This window comes from Triticum dicoccoides, chromosome 6B, assembly GCF_002162155.2.
Source record: "Triticum dicoccoides isolate Atlit2015 ecotype Zavitan chromosome 6B, WEW_v2.0, whole genome shotgun sequence".
Taxonomy (NCBI): Eukaryota; Viridiplantae; Streptophyta; class Magnoliopsida; order Poales; family Poaceae; genus Triticum; species Triticum dicoccoides.
In genome coordinates, this window is record NC_041391.1 from 250,155,637 (window position 1) to 250,172,456 (window position 16,820).

Sequence of the window (16,820 nt, forward strand, 5' to 3'; positions counted from 1 at the left end):
CGGGTGCAGATGTCACGGTGGAGCTGCTGCACTGTTCCTGAGTTCTTGACTAACTGGCTCCTGCTACCAATTTCATGTGGTCTTGTTGGCAGGAGGGCGGTGTATGTTGCAGCTCGGTCTTAATAGTCAGATACAGTCATGGTCTATGATAGGGTTGCTGCTGTGCCCAAAAGGTGAATCATCAGCCTGCTGGTGTTGCGATGCCGGATTGCTGCTTTGGAGGGAAGGGTAACCGGGGTAGGATAGAGAAGAGGGATCAGGGTTACGATTTGTTAATTAGCTCGCTCAACCAACTGTGGTGGCTTCATTTTATAGAGGATGGCGGCAGCAATTACCTAAAAGACATGGCTGAAGGCCAATTAGGACTTCCGTAGTGGTATTTACTTCTGATGGGGTTTACTAGCTAATTTCATAGTTTTGTTTGACACATGCACCACAAGGATTGACTTACGTATTCAAACCCAACTTAAACTCTGATTTCTTGTTGCTGCTCCTGCAGCCATATGCTTTGTGCCTGCTGGGCTCCATGTTGCCTATATGGATTCCCCGCATAACATACTCGTTCATTCATGTATCTGTGATAGGGTTCTGATGGAGAAGATAAAGAAAGCTGCCGTGCTGAAAATAAATTTACATCCTGGTTGGAAAATGAAAAGGAAAATCTTCGAGTAAAGGCGGGTTCTACTGCTAAGGAACTTCCTGAGGGATGTGACTGGAATTGGGAAGTATGTTCCTTTCCCATTTTTATAAATTCTGAGCATCTTTGAAGGTTCATTACTTCATTTTCTTTTGGTAGACATTTCTTGGTTATAACATCCTCTTTCATGTTACAACCAGTATGAAGATGAATTTCAGAGATACCTTCCTGCTTATATGGAAATGTTGGAACAAGTGGATTCCATTGATGTCTCTGATGAGGTAATTTGTTTGTTGGACCTGTTATTGCTTTGGACAATATTATCTTATTATCAAATATAATGATTATTATTGTATTTTGTTACGGTGAGGCTTCTGCAGTTTTTTTGATAAAAAACAGTTCTGTATGCAGGTGGAAGTTGTGTTTTTGATCTTGTGCATTTTTTATCTGTGCAAGGTGGACAACCTTGTCAGGGCCAGTGTTTTACCTAAAAATATAAACAAATATGGGCATCTGCTGCAATGCTTTGCACTATGGTTAACTAATGGGAGGCTAAGACAACAATTGCATAATTGTTGTTAATAAACGAGATCCCTCCACCTTGCTTCAATAGATCTAGAGATTATTTGATAGTTGAAACTTTAAAGGAAATCAAACATGAGACAATAAGGTTTTTGTTAGAAATTATTTTTCATGTATTGCATAAAACGGGATTGTAGAGGAAAATATTTTCTTCGTAATACATTTATTTCTTTTAAAATATATAAAACGTTACTTCATGTTGATGGTACTCTGCAAGGCTTGTTGTCCATGCCTTTTCTGATATCAAGGGACCAATACAACTTCTCTGATTATAAACACTTGCAGCGTGATTATTTGGAAGAAGAAGCCCTCTTACAGAAATTGAGGCCAGAGTTCAGATCTAAGTATGGCATCAACAGCTGTGAGCACCCTTACATGTTGACCATCTTATCTTTGCGGCAAGTAAGCAGCTTGATATACTCTTCGCTTTGATATAAGCATTTTGCGATGAATTTCTCATGTATATATACGAATATTTTGTCTAACATTTTTTTTGTCTGTCCTTGTAGCAACAATTTTATTCATTGAATGGCCTTCTATACCAAAGGGAAAAAACCGAATTTATTAGCAAACTAATCGAACTCAAGCCTCACATCAAGGTATTAATCCAATGCGCTGCATTTTGTGTTAGTATAGTTGAAGCACCACAGGTCACGTATTAATGTTTGCAGGTCTCCGATCATTCTTATGATATTATTCGTCGTCTCCACGATAATTCTGAGATACAATATAATCTTCCTGAATGGGCTCTGTTAGATAACGTTGATGTGAGTATTTTGTTTGCCTGTAGAATTAGTAAATAAAAGTAGTCTGTTTGATGATTGATCTGAGCATTTGTTTTCTATCTTTGTAGTTTCTGCACACTATATTACTTCTTTGGGAACCTGTATATCATCCTCTGATACGCCAGGTGACTTGTGGAACTTTTAAAGCCTTGTACTTTCTTTGAGAGTATTTTTTTTACCTTTCCTTTTCTGAACTGTTTATTGGGGAGCAACTAAACAAATTTTGTTGTTCTTTAGAGCCACATGGACAAACTTTTGTGGATAGTTGATCATTATAACAAGGCGAATGATAGAGAATACGTCCAGGTATGTTCTTGCATCAATTTTCTGACTTCTTAGCACTTTGGCGTGACTAGGAGTCCCTTTCATTTTGTTTTGTCTTTGCAGCAAGTAGTACCAGCTACACGTGATTTTAAGTTGCATTTGCAGCCTTATGCATATGCATTTTTTGAGACTAAGCTTAAAGATAACAAGGTACGTGACTGATACATGAGGTTATTGGCTTCATTGTTAACAGCCTCTTTTATTTCTGTTTCCGCTGATACTGACCTTCACAAAATGTCAAGTTGATAACTTGTCTATTGCATGTCTATAGTCTATACATGCTAAGGAATCATTCTTGAATCTAATTATGAAAATGATACCTTATGCTGATATACATATTGAAGTTCTCAATTGATCATTTTCAATCAAGTTCTTTTGTATACTTCATAAGGTTTCGACTCCACAATTTCTAATGTGTTACTTGTCCGGGTCTTCTCTTTTCGCTTGATTTCGTAAAGTTCACTGCAGTGTTACAAGAATAAGTTTGTTCATAAGGCATGTATCTGGTATGTTTGTATTGCATGTAGATTAATATGACCTATATGGAGTAATACAGACGGAGGTTATAGAACTTACTCAAATTCTGGACCTAGGTTGACAATAGGGGAAAAGTTGGGTAATGGAAACCATAAAACAATTAAGTAGTGTGGTAACTTGAAATAATTGCAAATTTGGATCTAAGCTTATCTTGGGTATGACAGACTACCAATGGTTTCAAATAACCAGTCACTGAACTGAAAATTCAATCTGAGTTAAGAAAATTGAAAACTTGACTTATGAGTTCTTTATTTATGTATTGGTACCTTTATTTTTTTACTTTGATCAGCTTAAATTTTGTAATGGAACTATCTTTTCCAGTATCATTGGGCGATGGAGCAAATACGCCTGCATAAAGAGTTTGATAAGCTTTTGGTTTCCGGTCGGCTAGATCATCATATGGATGGATTTATATCATCTAAGTCTAAGGTAATTATTTGCGTCAATACAAGTACCACTACATACTTCTACACATTATATTTTAACTCTGTTGCGATATGCAGGATGACTTTGTAAAGAATCTTGTTAAGCGTGAGCTGCTGACGGAGTTTTCAGATATAGAACATGATCTCATAAAGTTGTCTCTGGAGGTGCTAATTGTTCATGAACTATTCATAACTTTGTTACTTCTCTAATGGGTACTTCCTTAACAATATTCTTCCCTTCATAGTGGAGAGCTGACTTTGTGGAAATTCAGCATCAAGTTCGCACTTACTCTGATTGTTTACGGAACCTCCTTAAGGATGAGACGGTATGAATACATATCTTAATGCAATATATAATTGTGATGTGTTTCTACGAACAACTTATATGAATACTCATCTTTGACAATAGAAGGTGAGTAAGGGTGTGTTGTGTGTTTGGATCTTCTGCTCGTGCTGGCTAGATGTGCAAGGATTTCTCGTTAGCACAAGCTACAGCCTACAATGGATAGGCTACTTGTTAAGTTCTTTCAGCCTGCTACTAGCTAACAGAGAAATATGAGCTGACTAACAAATGGTAGTTTGCTTGGGAAAGCTAGGCTACATGGGTAGGCATTACTTTTATTGCTTGTTGCTGGAAGAGAGCTGATTTGGCTTCGGCTCTGGTTGCTCTAGACCATTGAGGCTAGTTTGCTTGGCAAAGCTAGCCTTTTGTTTTGTACCAAATACATACCCTTGCTTACCAATGCTATATAACTAATCTTGCTTAGGATCCATACGCATCCAAAGTGCGATATTTCTGACAAGTACTTATTTTCTTTTTTGCAAATTGCGAAGTTCTGTGTGGGAATTTCCAATATATGGCTTCAATTATTGTCATTATAATTCGACAGCAGTAGCAAAGTATGCTAGGAAACTGAGCACTCAAAGCTGCATCAGAGCACGGGCTCCCAGTCCGAAAAAAAACTAAGTTCCAAATGTAAAAACAGTGAAACATGTAGATTCCTTAGTGCCTTCTATGCTTTTGTAAGTTTTGGGGGAAAAAGTGCTCTGTTGAAATAAGAGACTTAGTGTTGTAAATTTTTTTTGGAGCACTAAATAATTGTTTTTTTACCAAGCATGTAAAAATGATCTCTACTTCATGAATCCAAGAAAATGTATATGCATGTGCAGAATTCAAACATCTGCATGCATGTTTATTCGGAAACTTATTTTTTCTTATTTTATTACTGTGCACCACGTGATCATGTGATAGTGAGATAAGAGCCATTTGCTTTTTGCATGGTGCCATACTATGCAAATAAACTTCCGTTTACTCGCGAAAGAACTGATGAACTAAATTCAGAAAACATGAAGTTACAAGTATTTCTAGCTGTGCCCAGTAAATTGAAGTTAGTCTCTGTCCTCTGGTTTAGCATCAGCTCTTTGTTCTGATATTCTCTACAATGTTTGGATGAGAGGAGTTATTCACTGAGTAGAGATGCACACATGAAACATATCAAATGCCGATTTTTTCTTATATCATCCTCATAATCTAGCTTCTTAAATCATGTCAAACCTATGGTGCTGTAAATGTAATTCCTAGAAGTACACCTGAAAATAATTTTGTACACCTGTATTCAATGTAGGCAATATTATTCAGCACCAGTAGAGATACAAAGATATGTCATTAGAAAATGTCAGTCGCAGATATGTTTAATTCTTTCTAAAAATGAAGATTAATTATATGCCATAAGGGGACATCAAGTACCAGCCACTTAGGGTTTGGGATATGCAGGAGGGCCGATGGTTGACGTCGGGATGGGAAGAAGAAGATTGCTGAATGTTGGGAGGGATAAGGAACTCTGCTGGCGAGGGGACAATAATAAAAATTCAAAAATTAACTAAACTTTGACATCATATGACATATCACTACAAAACATATCAGCAACAACAATTCAATAATACGAAGTAAACTTAAGTTCATTACATGTCATAGCACAACTCATATTTCAAAATAAAAGGCGTAAACAGGGGCAGAGCTAGAGAAAAATAACCCTGATGCACAAGTCTCACATTGAGACAATGATATGTAAATTCAACCAAAAATTTACCAATCGCAATGTGTTTGATAAGTCTTAGCATATACTAGAAGTCAAAGGGCATCGTACTGAAATGAATAAGCTAATGATGATGCCACTAAAAGATAGTTGGAGTTAGCAAAATACATCATCTGACCTTGAATAATCTACAACGTTAACAATGTGGCATCAAATTATCGTTTTAAAATAATAAAAGGAACAAATATAACTCTTTTAAATTACCTTTTAGTTTTGCACACTTTCCTTTATTTCTTCTTTTTTCACACAGCAAATAATCCGAAAAACTGTCATCATTGCAGAGATTATGCAAATAGTTTTCCAGAAACAAAAGAACCACGGGATGCCAGCAAGATACTAAAGACAATTGAAAAATTCAGAATAACTCATGTTGTTTAGACGAATAAATTTTGAGCTGATTGGGAATTGAGACTTGGGGCGCACTAGCCGCTAGGATCGAGGACACTGGGTAATTGGCTGGCGCCTAGCAGTGGGACGTTTGTAGCGTGGGCTACTCAAATAAGGTGGATGTTTGGCGTTAGAGCGCACAGACATCGGCCATCCTCTGTCCGCGTCTGCCGTCGACCCGGTCTCAATCACTATATGTATGTTTGATGGGCCTTGTTTCCCACAAGGTCTACCCTGCCTGTCAAGGGCCTATGCATGGCAGCAGGCTTTGCCGCGGAATTTTTTTCCTGCCTGATGCGCTGCTATTTGTTTAGCATGATGCATACGCTAACATAGGTGCTAATTACTGCTAAAAAACATTCTGACCCTGGTGCTTGTGCATCAGGGATGCTGCATGTAGCTCCAACCCTGGGCATATAAATACATCTTTACTTTTTTAGATGAAAATAATAATTTATTTTCTTGATAAATCAATTTTACTAGTGATGATGAAAGCATGTGAACAAAAAATCAGTAGATAATGATATGCACTTGTTGAACCGGTATGGGCCCAAGCCCATCAAGCTTGTCACTTAGGGCCCAAGCCCATGTGGATAACCTGACCTAGAAGAGGAGCCCATCTTCTCTAATCTGTCTGAGCCGCCACACACACACGACACAGTCACGGACAGGGTGAGCCCGCGACTCAACATGGTATCAGACGCAGGCGAGGTGCTGGGGACGACAGCGACGGTGGCCTAGTCGCCGGCCGGCGGCGGAGTCCGGCGAGGAGGCGGCGGCACATCTGGGCGGGCGTGGCTGTGTGTGCGCCCGCGCGCGTGTGGCTGAGCGCCATGGCGGCTGGCAGGGTGCTGCGAGAGGAGCTGCACGGGCGACGGCGGCTGGCTGGTTCCTGCGAGCTGGAGGCAGCGAGCTTGGTAGGAGAGGAAAGAAAAAAGGAGCTGTTGCGCGCGCCAAGGGAGAGAAGAAGGGTCCTACTGCTGCTGCTCGCACTTGAGTGCGGCTGCTGGAGCTGAGCAGGTGCGGCTGGCTGCGGTTGCTGATTGCTGCAGATTGGTGAAGGAAGGAGAGGGGACGAACTGCTGCTGTTTGCAGAGGAGAGGAAGGTCGTGCTAGAAGGAAGGCTGTGGAGGCTGCTCGTTGCTGCTTGCTGTGCTGTGCTGATTTGGTGCTGCTGCTGATTGGAAAGGGAAGAGGAGGCAGCTGGGACTGCGCTGAATTGCTGCTGCTTGCTGTTGGTGGTAAGAGGAGAAGGAGAGAGCCGCTGCTGTGTTGCTGTGGTGCCGTGGCAGGGGAGAGAAGAGAGGACTGTAGCTGCCTGAAGCTGAGTTTGCTGTTGGTCTGCTGTCCTGCTGCTGAGGAAGGAGAAGTGGTGCAGTGTTGTGCTGCTGATTGAAAGGGAAGTGGAGGATGCTGTTCTACTGGAGAAGGAGTGTGGCTGGTGCTTGCTATTGATCTGATTCTGTTGTGTGCTGCGTGGAGCTGCTGCTAGCCAGAGGGAGAAAAGGGGACCGTGACTGAAATGAGAGGGAGAAAGAGGCAACGACTGGAGGTGGTTCCAGAAGTAGAGGAGAAATACAGCATGTCTGTGGCAGAAGTTGAGAAGACTGAAATGGTGAAGGAATTGGAGAGCCTCAAGAGGAAGGTGGAGGAAATCAGGCTGACGAGAAAACAGCCGAGGGGGTGACACGTGAGAAGGATGCTCAGACCGTTGAGGGCTGAGTTGGAGGAGCTTCATGCTTTCATATCACGCATGAAGTTTGGAGGAGGCAGAGGCAGAGGAGTAGATGATGCTGCGTATGGAGACTGTGCTCACTGGGCCTCCACTGATGAAGATAATCCGGAAAAGGCATCTCTTGCCACTAATGAGAATGGTCTAGAATGGGTTCTAGACTTTGGAGCATCTAAGCATGTTGCGGGTAAATCCAGTGTCTTTGAGTCTTACAATAAGCATCCTCCTCACAAGGGCACTATACAAACTGTCGATGGTACAAAGCAGCCTATCACAGGGGTTGACACAGTACAATGTACTTCCAGCATCTCTCTATCCTCAGTTTTACATGTGCCAGCTTTTCCTGTCAACTTGGTCTCGATGAGTGCTTTCATTGATTAAATAGATTGTCGTGTGATTCTTGACAAGTTTGGTTGCTTGGTATATGGACCAGGAGGTTCAACCGGTCTTGGTGTGTGCCTTGACCATGGAGGACAAGGAGAAGCAGACGATGATTCATCATTGTAGGATGGGGCATGTATCTTTTGATAAGATGAGTATAATATTTCCGGATGTTATGTGTGGCATAAGCAAGGACAAGTTGACATGTGATGCTTGCGAATATGCTAAACACACAAGAGCCTCCTATGTGAGTAAGGGACTTAGCATTCTCCTTTTATGCTTGTTCATTCGGATGTATGGAAAAGCCCAATTGTCTCAATGCATGGAATGAAGTGCTTTGTTACCTTTATCGACTGCTATACTCGTATGACTTGGATTTATTTGATGCGTAGTGTTTAGCTGTTTTCAGGATTTCCATGCTTTGGTGAAGAATCAGTTTAAGGTGCAGATGATCAGGACTAAGTATGTGAACAATACCTTTGGGGCCTTCTTGTCCAACCAAGGGATTCTTCATCAAACTTCCTGTTCGGGTCGAGTGGCAGAAAAGAAGAACCAACATATCCTTGAGGTTGCTCGATCGTTGATGTTTACCATGAATGTGCCCTAGTTCTTGTGGAGTGAAGCAGTTATGACAACCACATACCTGATCAAGCGGACACCTTCAAGGATACTCGGCATGAAATCTTCGTGTGAGTTGCTGCTTGGAGAAAATAAGTTTGTTGTTCCCCCAAAGTTGTTTGGCAGTACCTGCTTTGTTCGTGATCACCGACCTTCTGTCGGGAAGCTAGATCCGCGGGCAGTAAATTGTGTTTTTCTGGGCTATGCTTCTAGTCAGCAGGGGTACAAATGTTGGTGTCCCTCTAAGAAACGCAAATTAAATATGGATGTCACTTTCATGGAATCTGAGCCATTCTATGGTGAGGCAACAGTCCTGAGTCTATTGTTTGCAGAGCTTGACCACCTACACTCTGTGGAAGATGGTCAAGAGGGGGAGCAGGCCACTCATGGTGATCCTAAGGGTACTAACACTGATGGTGATGTGCAGGCTCGTGTCCAGCCAATAGTGGGTACAATTCCAACTGGTACTCTCACTGATGTTGATGCGCAGGTTCAGGTCCAGCCAACAATGATGATTGGTACTCTCTAGGTTCCTGTTCGGTATCGGTGGCAGAAGATACCCCTTGTGTACTCACGATGGTAGGCACAAGTGCATAGCTCATTTGACACACGTCTGGTATATTCTCGGCGGCAGCCACATGTGCAGGGGAGCAGCAAGGCAGTCATGCAAGCTCATCTGACACAGTGGAACTGCCTATTGCGTTGAGAAAGGCGACACGTGAAGCGGCAAGGAAGGGTGAAGGGGCAAGGAAGGCTCTACCATTGGTTTTGATGATCATGACATTGGCAATTTTGTGTCCTATGAGGCTTTGTCTCCTTCCTATAGAGCGTTTGTTGCCTCTCTGCAAACTGTGTCAATCCTAAAGGATTGGAAGGCTGCAAAGCAAGATCCGAAGTGGTGTGAAGCAATGATAGAGGAGTTGGAAGCACTAAAGAAAAACAAGACGTGGGTGCTAACCACATTACCAGCAGAAAAGAAAGCAGTCAGTTGCAAGTGGGTATACACCGTGAAGCAGAATCCTGAGGGGAAGGTGGAACGGTATAAGGCCAGATTGGTCGCGAGGATATAGTCAAACTTATGAAGTTGACTATGATGAGATGTTTGCTCCAGTGGCAAAGATGAACAAAGTAAGGATATTGGTCTCCTGTGCTGCAAACTTTGGGTGGAAGTTGCATCAATTAGATGTCAAAAATGCCTTCTTGCATGGTGAGTTGAAGGAAGAAGTGTACATGGAGATACCACCAGGTTTTGGTACGCTAGATACCACGGGGAAGGTATGCAGGCTAAAGAAATCCTTGTATGGATTGAAGCAATCACCGAGGGCACGGTTTGATAGATTCAGACGTGCTGTCCATGGTATGGGGTATGGTCAGTGTAACGGTGACCACACGATGTTCTACAGGCACTCCGATCGGAAGATCACTATTCTTGCTGTGTATGTGGATGACATTATCATCACTGGAGATGATAAGGAGAAAATAGAGAGAGTTAAGAGTTGTCTGAACCAGGAGTTTAAGGTAAAGGATTGGGGCAACCTAAAATACTTCCTTGGCATTGAAGTGGCTCGGACAGAGAAGGGAATATCTTTGTGCCAACGGAAATACACCTTGGATCTCTTGAGTGACATGGGTAGGATGGGATGTTGTGCTGCCCCTACTCCGATGGAACAAAATCATCAAGTGACAACACAAACAGGAGAGCTGGTGAATAAGGAAGATTATCAGAAACTGGTTGGGAGGTTATTGTACTTGTGTCATACCAGGCTTGACATACGTAGGCCATGGGTGTGGTGAGCAGATACATGCATGAACCAAGGAGTGGGCATCTTGATATTATGCACAGAATTCTGAGATACTTAGGGGACTCCAGGTAAAGGGTTGTGGTTTGCGAAGAATGGACATCTTGAGGTGGATGGCTATAGTGACTCTGATTGGGCCAGTTGTCAAGATGATAGAAGATCAATTTCTGGCTACTGTGTGTTTGTGAAAGGAAATTTGGTGTCATGGAGAAGCAAGATACAAACTGTTGTGTCTAGATCAACATCAGAAGCCGAGTATAGAGAATTATCTCAAGGGTTGTGTGAGATGCTCTGGGTGAAGTACCTACTGAGCGAGTTAAAACTTCCGAGGAAGGGACCCTTGAAGGTGTGGTGTGACAATCAGTTAGTTATAGCCATTGCTAACAACCGAATTCAACATGATAGGACAAAGCATGTGGAAATTGATCGCTTCTTCATTAAGGAGAAACTTGATGTTGGGATCATCAGCCATACTCATGTCAACTCTGGTCAGCAGTTTGCAGATTGCTTGACAAAGGGACCGGGAACAAAGGACTATAACTTTGGCATGTGACAAGATGGGAATGATAAATATCTACCACCCATCTTGAGGGGGAGTGTTGGACCGGTATGGGCCCAAGCCCATCAAGCTTGTCACTTAGGGCCCAAGCCCATGTGGACGAACTGACCTAGAAGAGGAGCCCCTCTTCCTCTGTTCTGTCTGAGCCGCCACACACACACACGACACAACCACAGACAGTGTGAGCCCGTGACTGAACATCACTCGAAGGAAACAAGTATATTACTTAAGAGAAATTGTACTTTATAGCTGAGTTGTACACCTGTATAATTTTTATTACTAGGAGAAAGCCTAGAAAGTTGTTTCTCTTAAGGGAACTGTAATAAAACTGATACTCTCTCCATTCCTATGAAAACGGAACTGTAAGGAATACATGCTTTGTCGGCAAATTCATTTCCCACCATGTTGTGTGTCATCTCCAGAGTCAATCCAAGGTGTTAAGCAACATAAATAGTGCCAATCTACCATGCGTCAAGTGCCTGCGGTATAATTTAGAAGGTAGTTAAACTAATAGGATCAGGGAGTAGTAGACAACTGACGAATCAGTCGCAGTAAGTTGGTTCTTCTTGGCCACAATACCTTAGAATTCGGAGAGGAAAATCACAAAGCTTATTCTCCAAAGTTACTGTTGTCGCCGTCTCAGTCCCTGTCGACGGCTCGGTCTGGCCTTGCCTCCTTGGAGGGAGGGAGGAGCCCATGGGTGGAAAAGGGTTCGCAAGGGTGTGGAGAGCCAACATCTAGAGCGAATATTCTGAAAATGTGGCTGCCTCTATCGTTGTCATCCTTCCATCCAAGCAGCTGGTATATGTCTAAAATGTGGCTATTCCCTATCCTAATATCCTATCACACAGGCTTCTCCCACTTATATCGATACCATATAATGAGTTCTCTTTTGCCTGGAGATTTTAGGTGGATCATTAGGGCATCAACAATGCCAGCCGCTTGTGTAGGCGCTAACATATATAAAAATAAATATCAAAAAAGAAAAACGGCATCTAAGCGCCCTTGTCTACAACGGCAGCCGCTAATTTCGTGGGTTAAGTGAACTACCTGGACGCTTGACGCGGAAAGAAAAAGAGCCTAGCGCTCGGTGCACAGTTTTGCGCCTGTTAGAGTAGTATATATATAGTCATGTAGCCTTTTGTATTTACCCCATTGTATAAGGGGTTTCTTGCATATGTCCTGCACCTGTACATGTATATATACTGGCCTATGGCCCTGTTGGAATATAAGTTGCATATTCCTAACATGGTAATAGAGCTAGGTTAATTTTTTGCACGCTGCAACTTGTGCTATTGATCCACTCTGGGTCGGGGTCGCCACTGTCCTCCATGGCCGTCGCTGCCTTCTTTCTCCACCAGGTCTGCTCCTCTGGATCGATCTGGATCGAGGTCTCGATCTCTCTCCGTCTCGCTCGGTCTCCTTGGCTCTCGATCGAGGCCCGCCCGTCTCCCTGGATTGAGGCCCGCCAGTCTCCCTATCGCTCGAGATGGAGCCGGCTCGATCTGTCTCCCTGCCGCCCGCCAGTCTCCCCGCCGCTCGCGCCGGAGCTAGTCCGCCAGTCTTCTCGTCGCCCTTGAGCAGCTGCAGATCAATACTCAACCTGATTGTCCGCCTTCTGTTGATAAAAAAACAGGCGCGATGTCTCGGTCCTCGGCTATGTTGCTGTTCCTCGCTGTCCGCTGATTTTTGATGGTACCAACTACATTGAGTTTGTTGGCTTCATGCGCATTCATATGCGCGGCCTTCGTCTCTGGGGCGTTCTTTCTGGCGAGGTCTCCAGTCCGCCGTGTCCGGTTCCTCCTGTGGCTCCTACTCAGCCGACGCCACCGGTTCTTGTTGCTGACGTTTATCAGGCTGCGTAGGATGCAACTAAGCTGGCTGATGGCGCTGTCGTTCGTGCTTATGATGAGCAGGTTCAGACCTATGAGGACGCACTTCAGACTTATCATGCAACTCGTTCTGCATACACTCAGTGGCTTGATGATGATGCTCGTGCTGCAGCTGTTCTCACTGCTAGTGTTCTGCCTTAGTTTGCCTCTGAGTTTCTCGGCCTCTCTACTGTATTTGAGATGTGGACCGGTTTCATCAGCGCTATCAGCCCTCTGGTGATGCCTTATATCTGTCTGTGGTTCGTCAGGAGCATGCTCTTCAGCAGAGTGACTCCACTGTTGATGTGTTCTATGCAGTTCTGCTATCTGGCGTCAGCTTGATTCTCTCTGCACTGCTGGTTGTCGTACTTGTCAGTGTTGCTAGGCTATGCGGGCTGATTTGGAGTTTCATCGTGTCTACGAGTTCTTGTCTCGACTCCGTAAGGAGTTTGAGCCCTGGCACGCTCAGTTGTTTGCTCGTGGTCGTATCTCCCTCATGGAGGCGCTTTCTGAGATCCGTGCTGAGGAGACTTGCCTACGTGGCGCTAGTTTACTTGAGGTTCCCTCTGTGCTCGCTGCTCGAGTTCCTGCTATGCCGCCCGCTGCACCGAATCCTTCCCGCTCGAGTGCTTTGCCGCTCCTACCTACTCCTACGGGCAGTCAGAGTCGCTCTCGTCCGCATTGCGGCTACTGCAACCAGGATGGTCATGTTGAGTCTTCGTGCTTCACGAAGAAGAAACACCTGCGTAAGGTGCGGGCATCATCTTCCGGGACTTCTACTTCTACTTCGATATCTTCAGCCACCGCCTTGACTGAGCAGGATATTCTTAGACTTAAGCGTTTGCTTGCCGCTTCAGGTTCTTCTTTGACGGGTACTGCAGGTTCTGTGACCGATGCTTCCCGCACTGAGCAACCACCATCTATACAGTCAGGTACATCCTCGTGGGTTCTGGACTCTGGAGCTTCTTTTCAATGTCTTCTCATTCTTTCAATTTGTCCTCTCTTAGATCGCTTGATTTTCCTGTTCATGTCCTCACTGCTGATGGTACTCCTCTCTCTGTTGCTAGTCGAGGCAATCTTACCACCCTTCTTATTTCGTTCCTGATGTTGCTCATGTTCCTCGACTCACCATGAATCTATTTTCTGCTGGTCAACTTACTGATTCTGGTTGTCGCGTCATCCTTGACGTTAACTCTTGTTTTGTTTAGGATCGTTGCACGCACACTTTGGTTGGTGCTTGCCCTTGCCGCCGTGACTCTTAGGGTCTTTGGGAGCTCGACTGGCTTAATGTTCCTTCCGCTGCCACCACTATCGCCAGTCCATCTGCTTCTGTCGCTTCAGCTACCGGCTCCTTCTAGCAATGGCATCATTGGCTTGGTCATCTTTGTGGTTCTCCTTTGTTGTCTTTAGTTCGTCGAGGTCTTCTGGGGTCTGTCTCACGAGGCGTGTCTTTAGAGTGTCAGCGTTGTCGGCTTCGCAAATAGATCCAGTTACCTTATCCTACTAGTGAGTCGGTGTCCCAACGTCCTTTTGATTTAGTCCATTCCGATGTATGGGGTCCGGCTCCCTTTGCTTCGAAAGGAGGCCATCTTATTTTCATAGATGATTTCTCTCATTACACTTGGCTTTATTTTATGACTTCTCGCAGTGAAGTTCTTTACATATATAAGCATTTTGTTGCCATGGTTCACACTCAGTTCTCTTCGCCTATTCGTGTGTTTCGTGCTGACTCTGCTGGCGAGTATATTTCCAAGATGCTGTGTGGTGTTCTTGCTGAGTAGGGGACTCTTCCTCAGTTCTCTTGTCCTGGTGCTCATGCTCAGAATGGTGTGGTTGAGAGAAAGCATCGTCACCTTCTTGAGACGGCTCGTGCGTTGTTGATTGCCACCTCTCTTCCGCCTCATTTTTGGGCTGAGGCCGTCTCCACCTCCACCAATCTCATCAACCTTCAGCCATCCGTTGCTCTATAGGGTGGTGTTCCTTTCGAGCATCTCTTTGATAGTTCTCCTGATTATTCGATGCTTTGTTTGTTTGGTTGTGTTTGTTATGTTCTTCTTGCTCCTCGTGAACGCCCCGAACTGGCCGCTCAGTCTGTTGAGTGTGTTTTCTTAGGATATAGTGATGAACATAAGGGCTATCGTTGTTGGGATCCCATCGGTCGTCGGATTCGTATTTCTCGGAATGTGACTTTTGACGAGTCTCGTCCCTTCTACCCGCATCCATCTTCCTCGACCTTTTTAATGGAGGATATCTTTTTCCTCACTTTTCCCGACACACCTACCACTCCCGTTGAGCCGTTGTCTATTCGTCCCGCTGCTCCTGCCTCTTCGACTGCTGCAGATCCGACGCCACCATCTCCTATGGTTTCCTCACCTGTCATGTCACCGGACTCTCCACCTTCATCCCCGGTAACTTCCTCCTCTCCATCCTGAGTCTACCCCGGCGATTCCTCCTCGTATTCTTCCATCTTTTCCTCAGTATTATACTCGTCGTTTGCGTCCTGTGGATGTGTCTGCTGATGGGCCATCTTCCTCCTCTCAGCCTACTTATGGCTTACGTCCTCGTCCACTTCCACCTGTTGATCGTCTTGGTTTTCCAAGCGTTGGTACTATTGTTCTTAAGCCGACTTCTTATCGTCAAGCTGCTCTACATCCCGAATGGCAGTTTGCGATGGCAGAGGAGCTTGCTGCTCTTGAGCGCACCGGCACATGGGACCTTGTTTCTCCTCCCGGTGTTTGTCCAATCACTTGTAAGTAGGTCTACAAGGTTAAGAGTCGCTCCGATGGATCTCTTGAGCGCTACAAAGCTCGTCTTGTGGCACGTGGCTTTCAGCAGGAGCATGGTCGTGATTATGAAGAGACTTTTGCTCTCGTCGCCCATGTGACCACTATCCGCACACTTCTTGACGTGGCCTTTGTTCGCCACTGGTATGTGTCTCAGCTTGATGTCAATTCTTAACGGTGAGCTGCATGAGGAGGTTTACATGCAGCCTCCACCTGGGTATTCTGTTCCTGATGGCATGATCTGCCGTCTTCGCCGTTCTCTCTATGGCCTTAAGCAAGCCCCTCGCGCCTGGTTTGAGCGTTTTGCCTCTGTGGTGACTGCCGCTGGCTTTTCAGCGAGTGCTCATGATCCAGCATTGTTTGTCCACCTTTCAGCTCGTGGTCGGACTCTTCTTCCTCTATATGTTGATGACATGATCATCACTGGCGACGACCTTGAGTACATTGCCTTTGTGAAGGCCCGTCTTAGTGAGCAGTTTCTTATGTCTGATCTTGGCCCTCTTCGGTACTTTCTTGGGATAGAAGTCTCTTCTACTTTTGATGCCTTTTTTATTTCCCAGCAAAAGTATATCCAGGATCTTGCTCGTGCCGCTCTTACTGATGAGCGCATTGTTGAGACTCCCATGGAGCTCAATGTTCACCTTCGTGATACTAATGGTGACCCCTTGTCTGATCCGACGCGTTACCGTCATCTTGTTGGGAGTCTTGTCTATCTAGCCGTCACTCGTCCGGATATCTCTTATCCAATCCATATTTTGAGTCAGTTTGTCTCTGCTCCCACTTCGGTTCACTATAGTCATCTTCGTGTTCTCCGATATCTTCGTGGCACGATCTCTCACCGTCTGTTCTTTCCTCGCTCCGGTTCATTACAGCTTCAAGCCTTTTTGGATGCTACGTGGGCTAGTGATCCTTCGGATCGCCGTTTACTTTCTGCTTACTGTGTTTTCCTTGGTGGTTCTCTCATTGCCTGGAAGACGAAGAAACAGACCGCAGTTTCCCGTTCGAGTGCAGAGGCTGAGTTGCGAGCTATGACTCTTTTGACGGCAGAGGTGACTTTGTTACGGTGGTTACTTCAGGATTTTGGTGTTTCTGTCACTACACCTACTCTGTTATTGTCTGACAGTACAGGTGCTATTAGCATTGCGTGCGACCCTGTGAAGCATGAGCTCACCAAGCATATTGGTGTTGATGCTTTTATGTGCACGCTGCTGTGCAGGATCTCTTCAGTATGCGCCTTCAGAGTTACAGCTGGCGGATTTCTTTACGAAGGCTCAGACTAGCGGACAACATGGCTCTATCTCTCC

The 16,820-nt window shown here is 44.7% G+C and overlaps 1 protein-coding gene across 1 annotated transcript in view; it reads left to right on the forward strand.

Annotated features, from left to right (window-relative positions):
* LOC119323945 overlaps positions 1-16,820 on the forward strand; it is a 29,320-nt gene that overhangs the window by 10,308 nt on the left and 2,192 nt on the right. Inside the window, exons 10-20 of the mRNA XM_037597656.1 lie at positions 585-725; positions 838-918; positions 1,505-1,621; positions 1,729-1,818; positions 1,891-1,986; positions 2,073-2,129; positions 2,242-2,310; positions 2,392-2,478; positions 3,187-3,294; positions 3,369-3,455; positions 3,536-3,616. Coding sequence (XP_037453553.1) covers positions 585-725; positions 838-918; positions 1,505-1,621; positions 1,729-1,818; positions 1,891-1,986; positions 2,073-2,129; positions 2,242-2,310; positions 2,392-2,478; positions 3,187-3,294; positions 3,369-3,455; positions 3,536-3,616 — 1,014 coding nt within the window. The remainder of the gene's footprint in view (positions 1-584; positions 726-837; positions 919-1,504; positions 1,622-1,728; positions 1,819-1,890; positions 1,987-2,072; positions 2,130-2,241; positions 2,311-2,391; positions 2,479-3,186; positions 3,295-3,368; positions 3,456-3,535; positions 3,617-16,820) is intronic.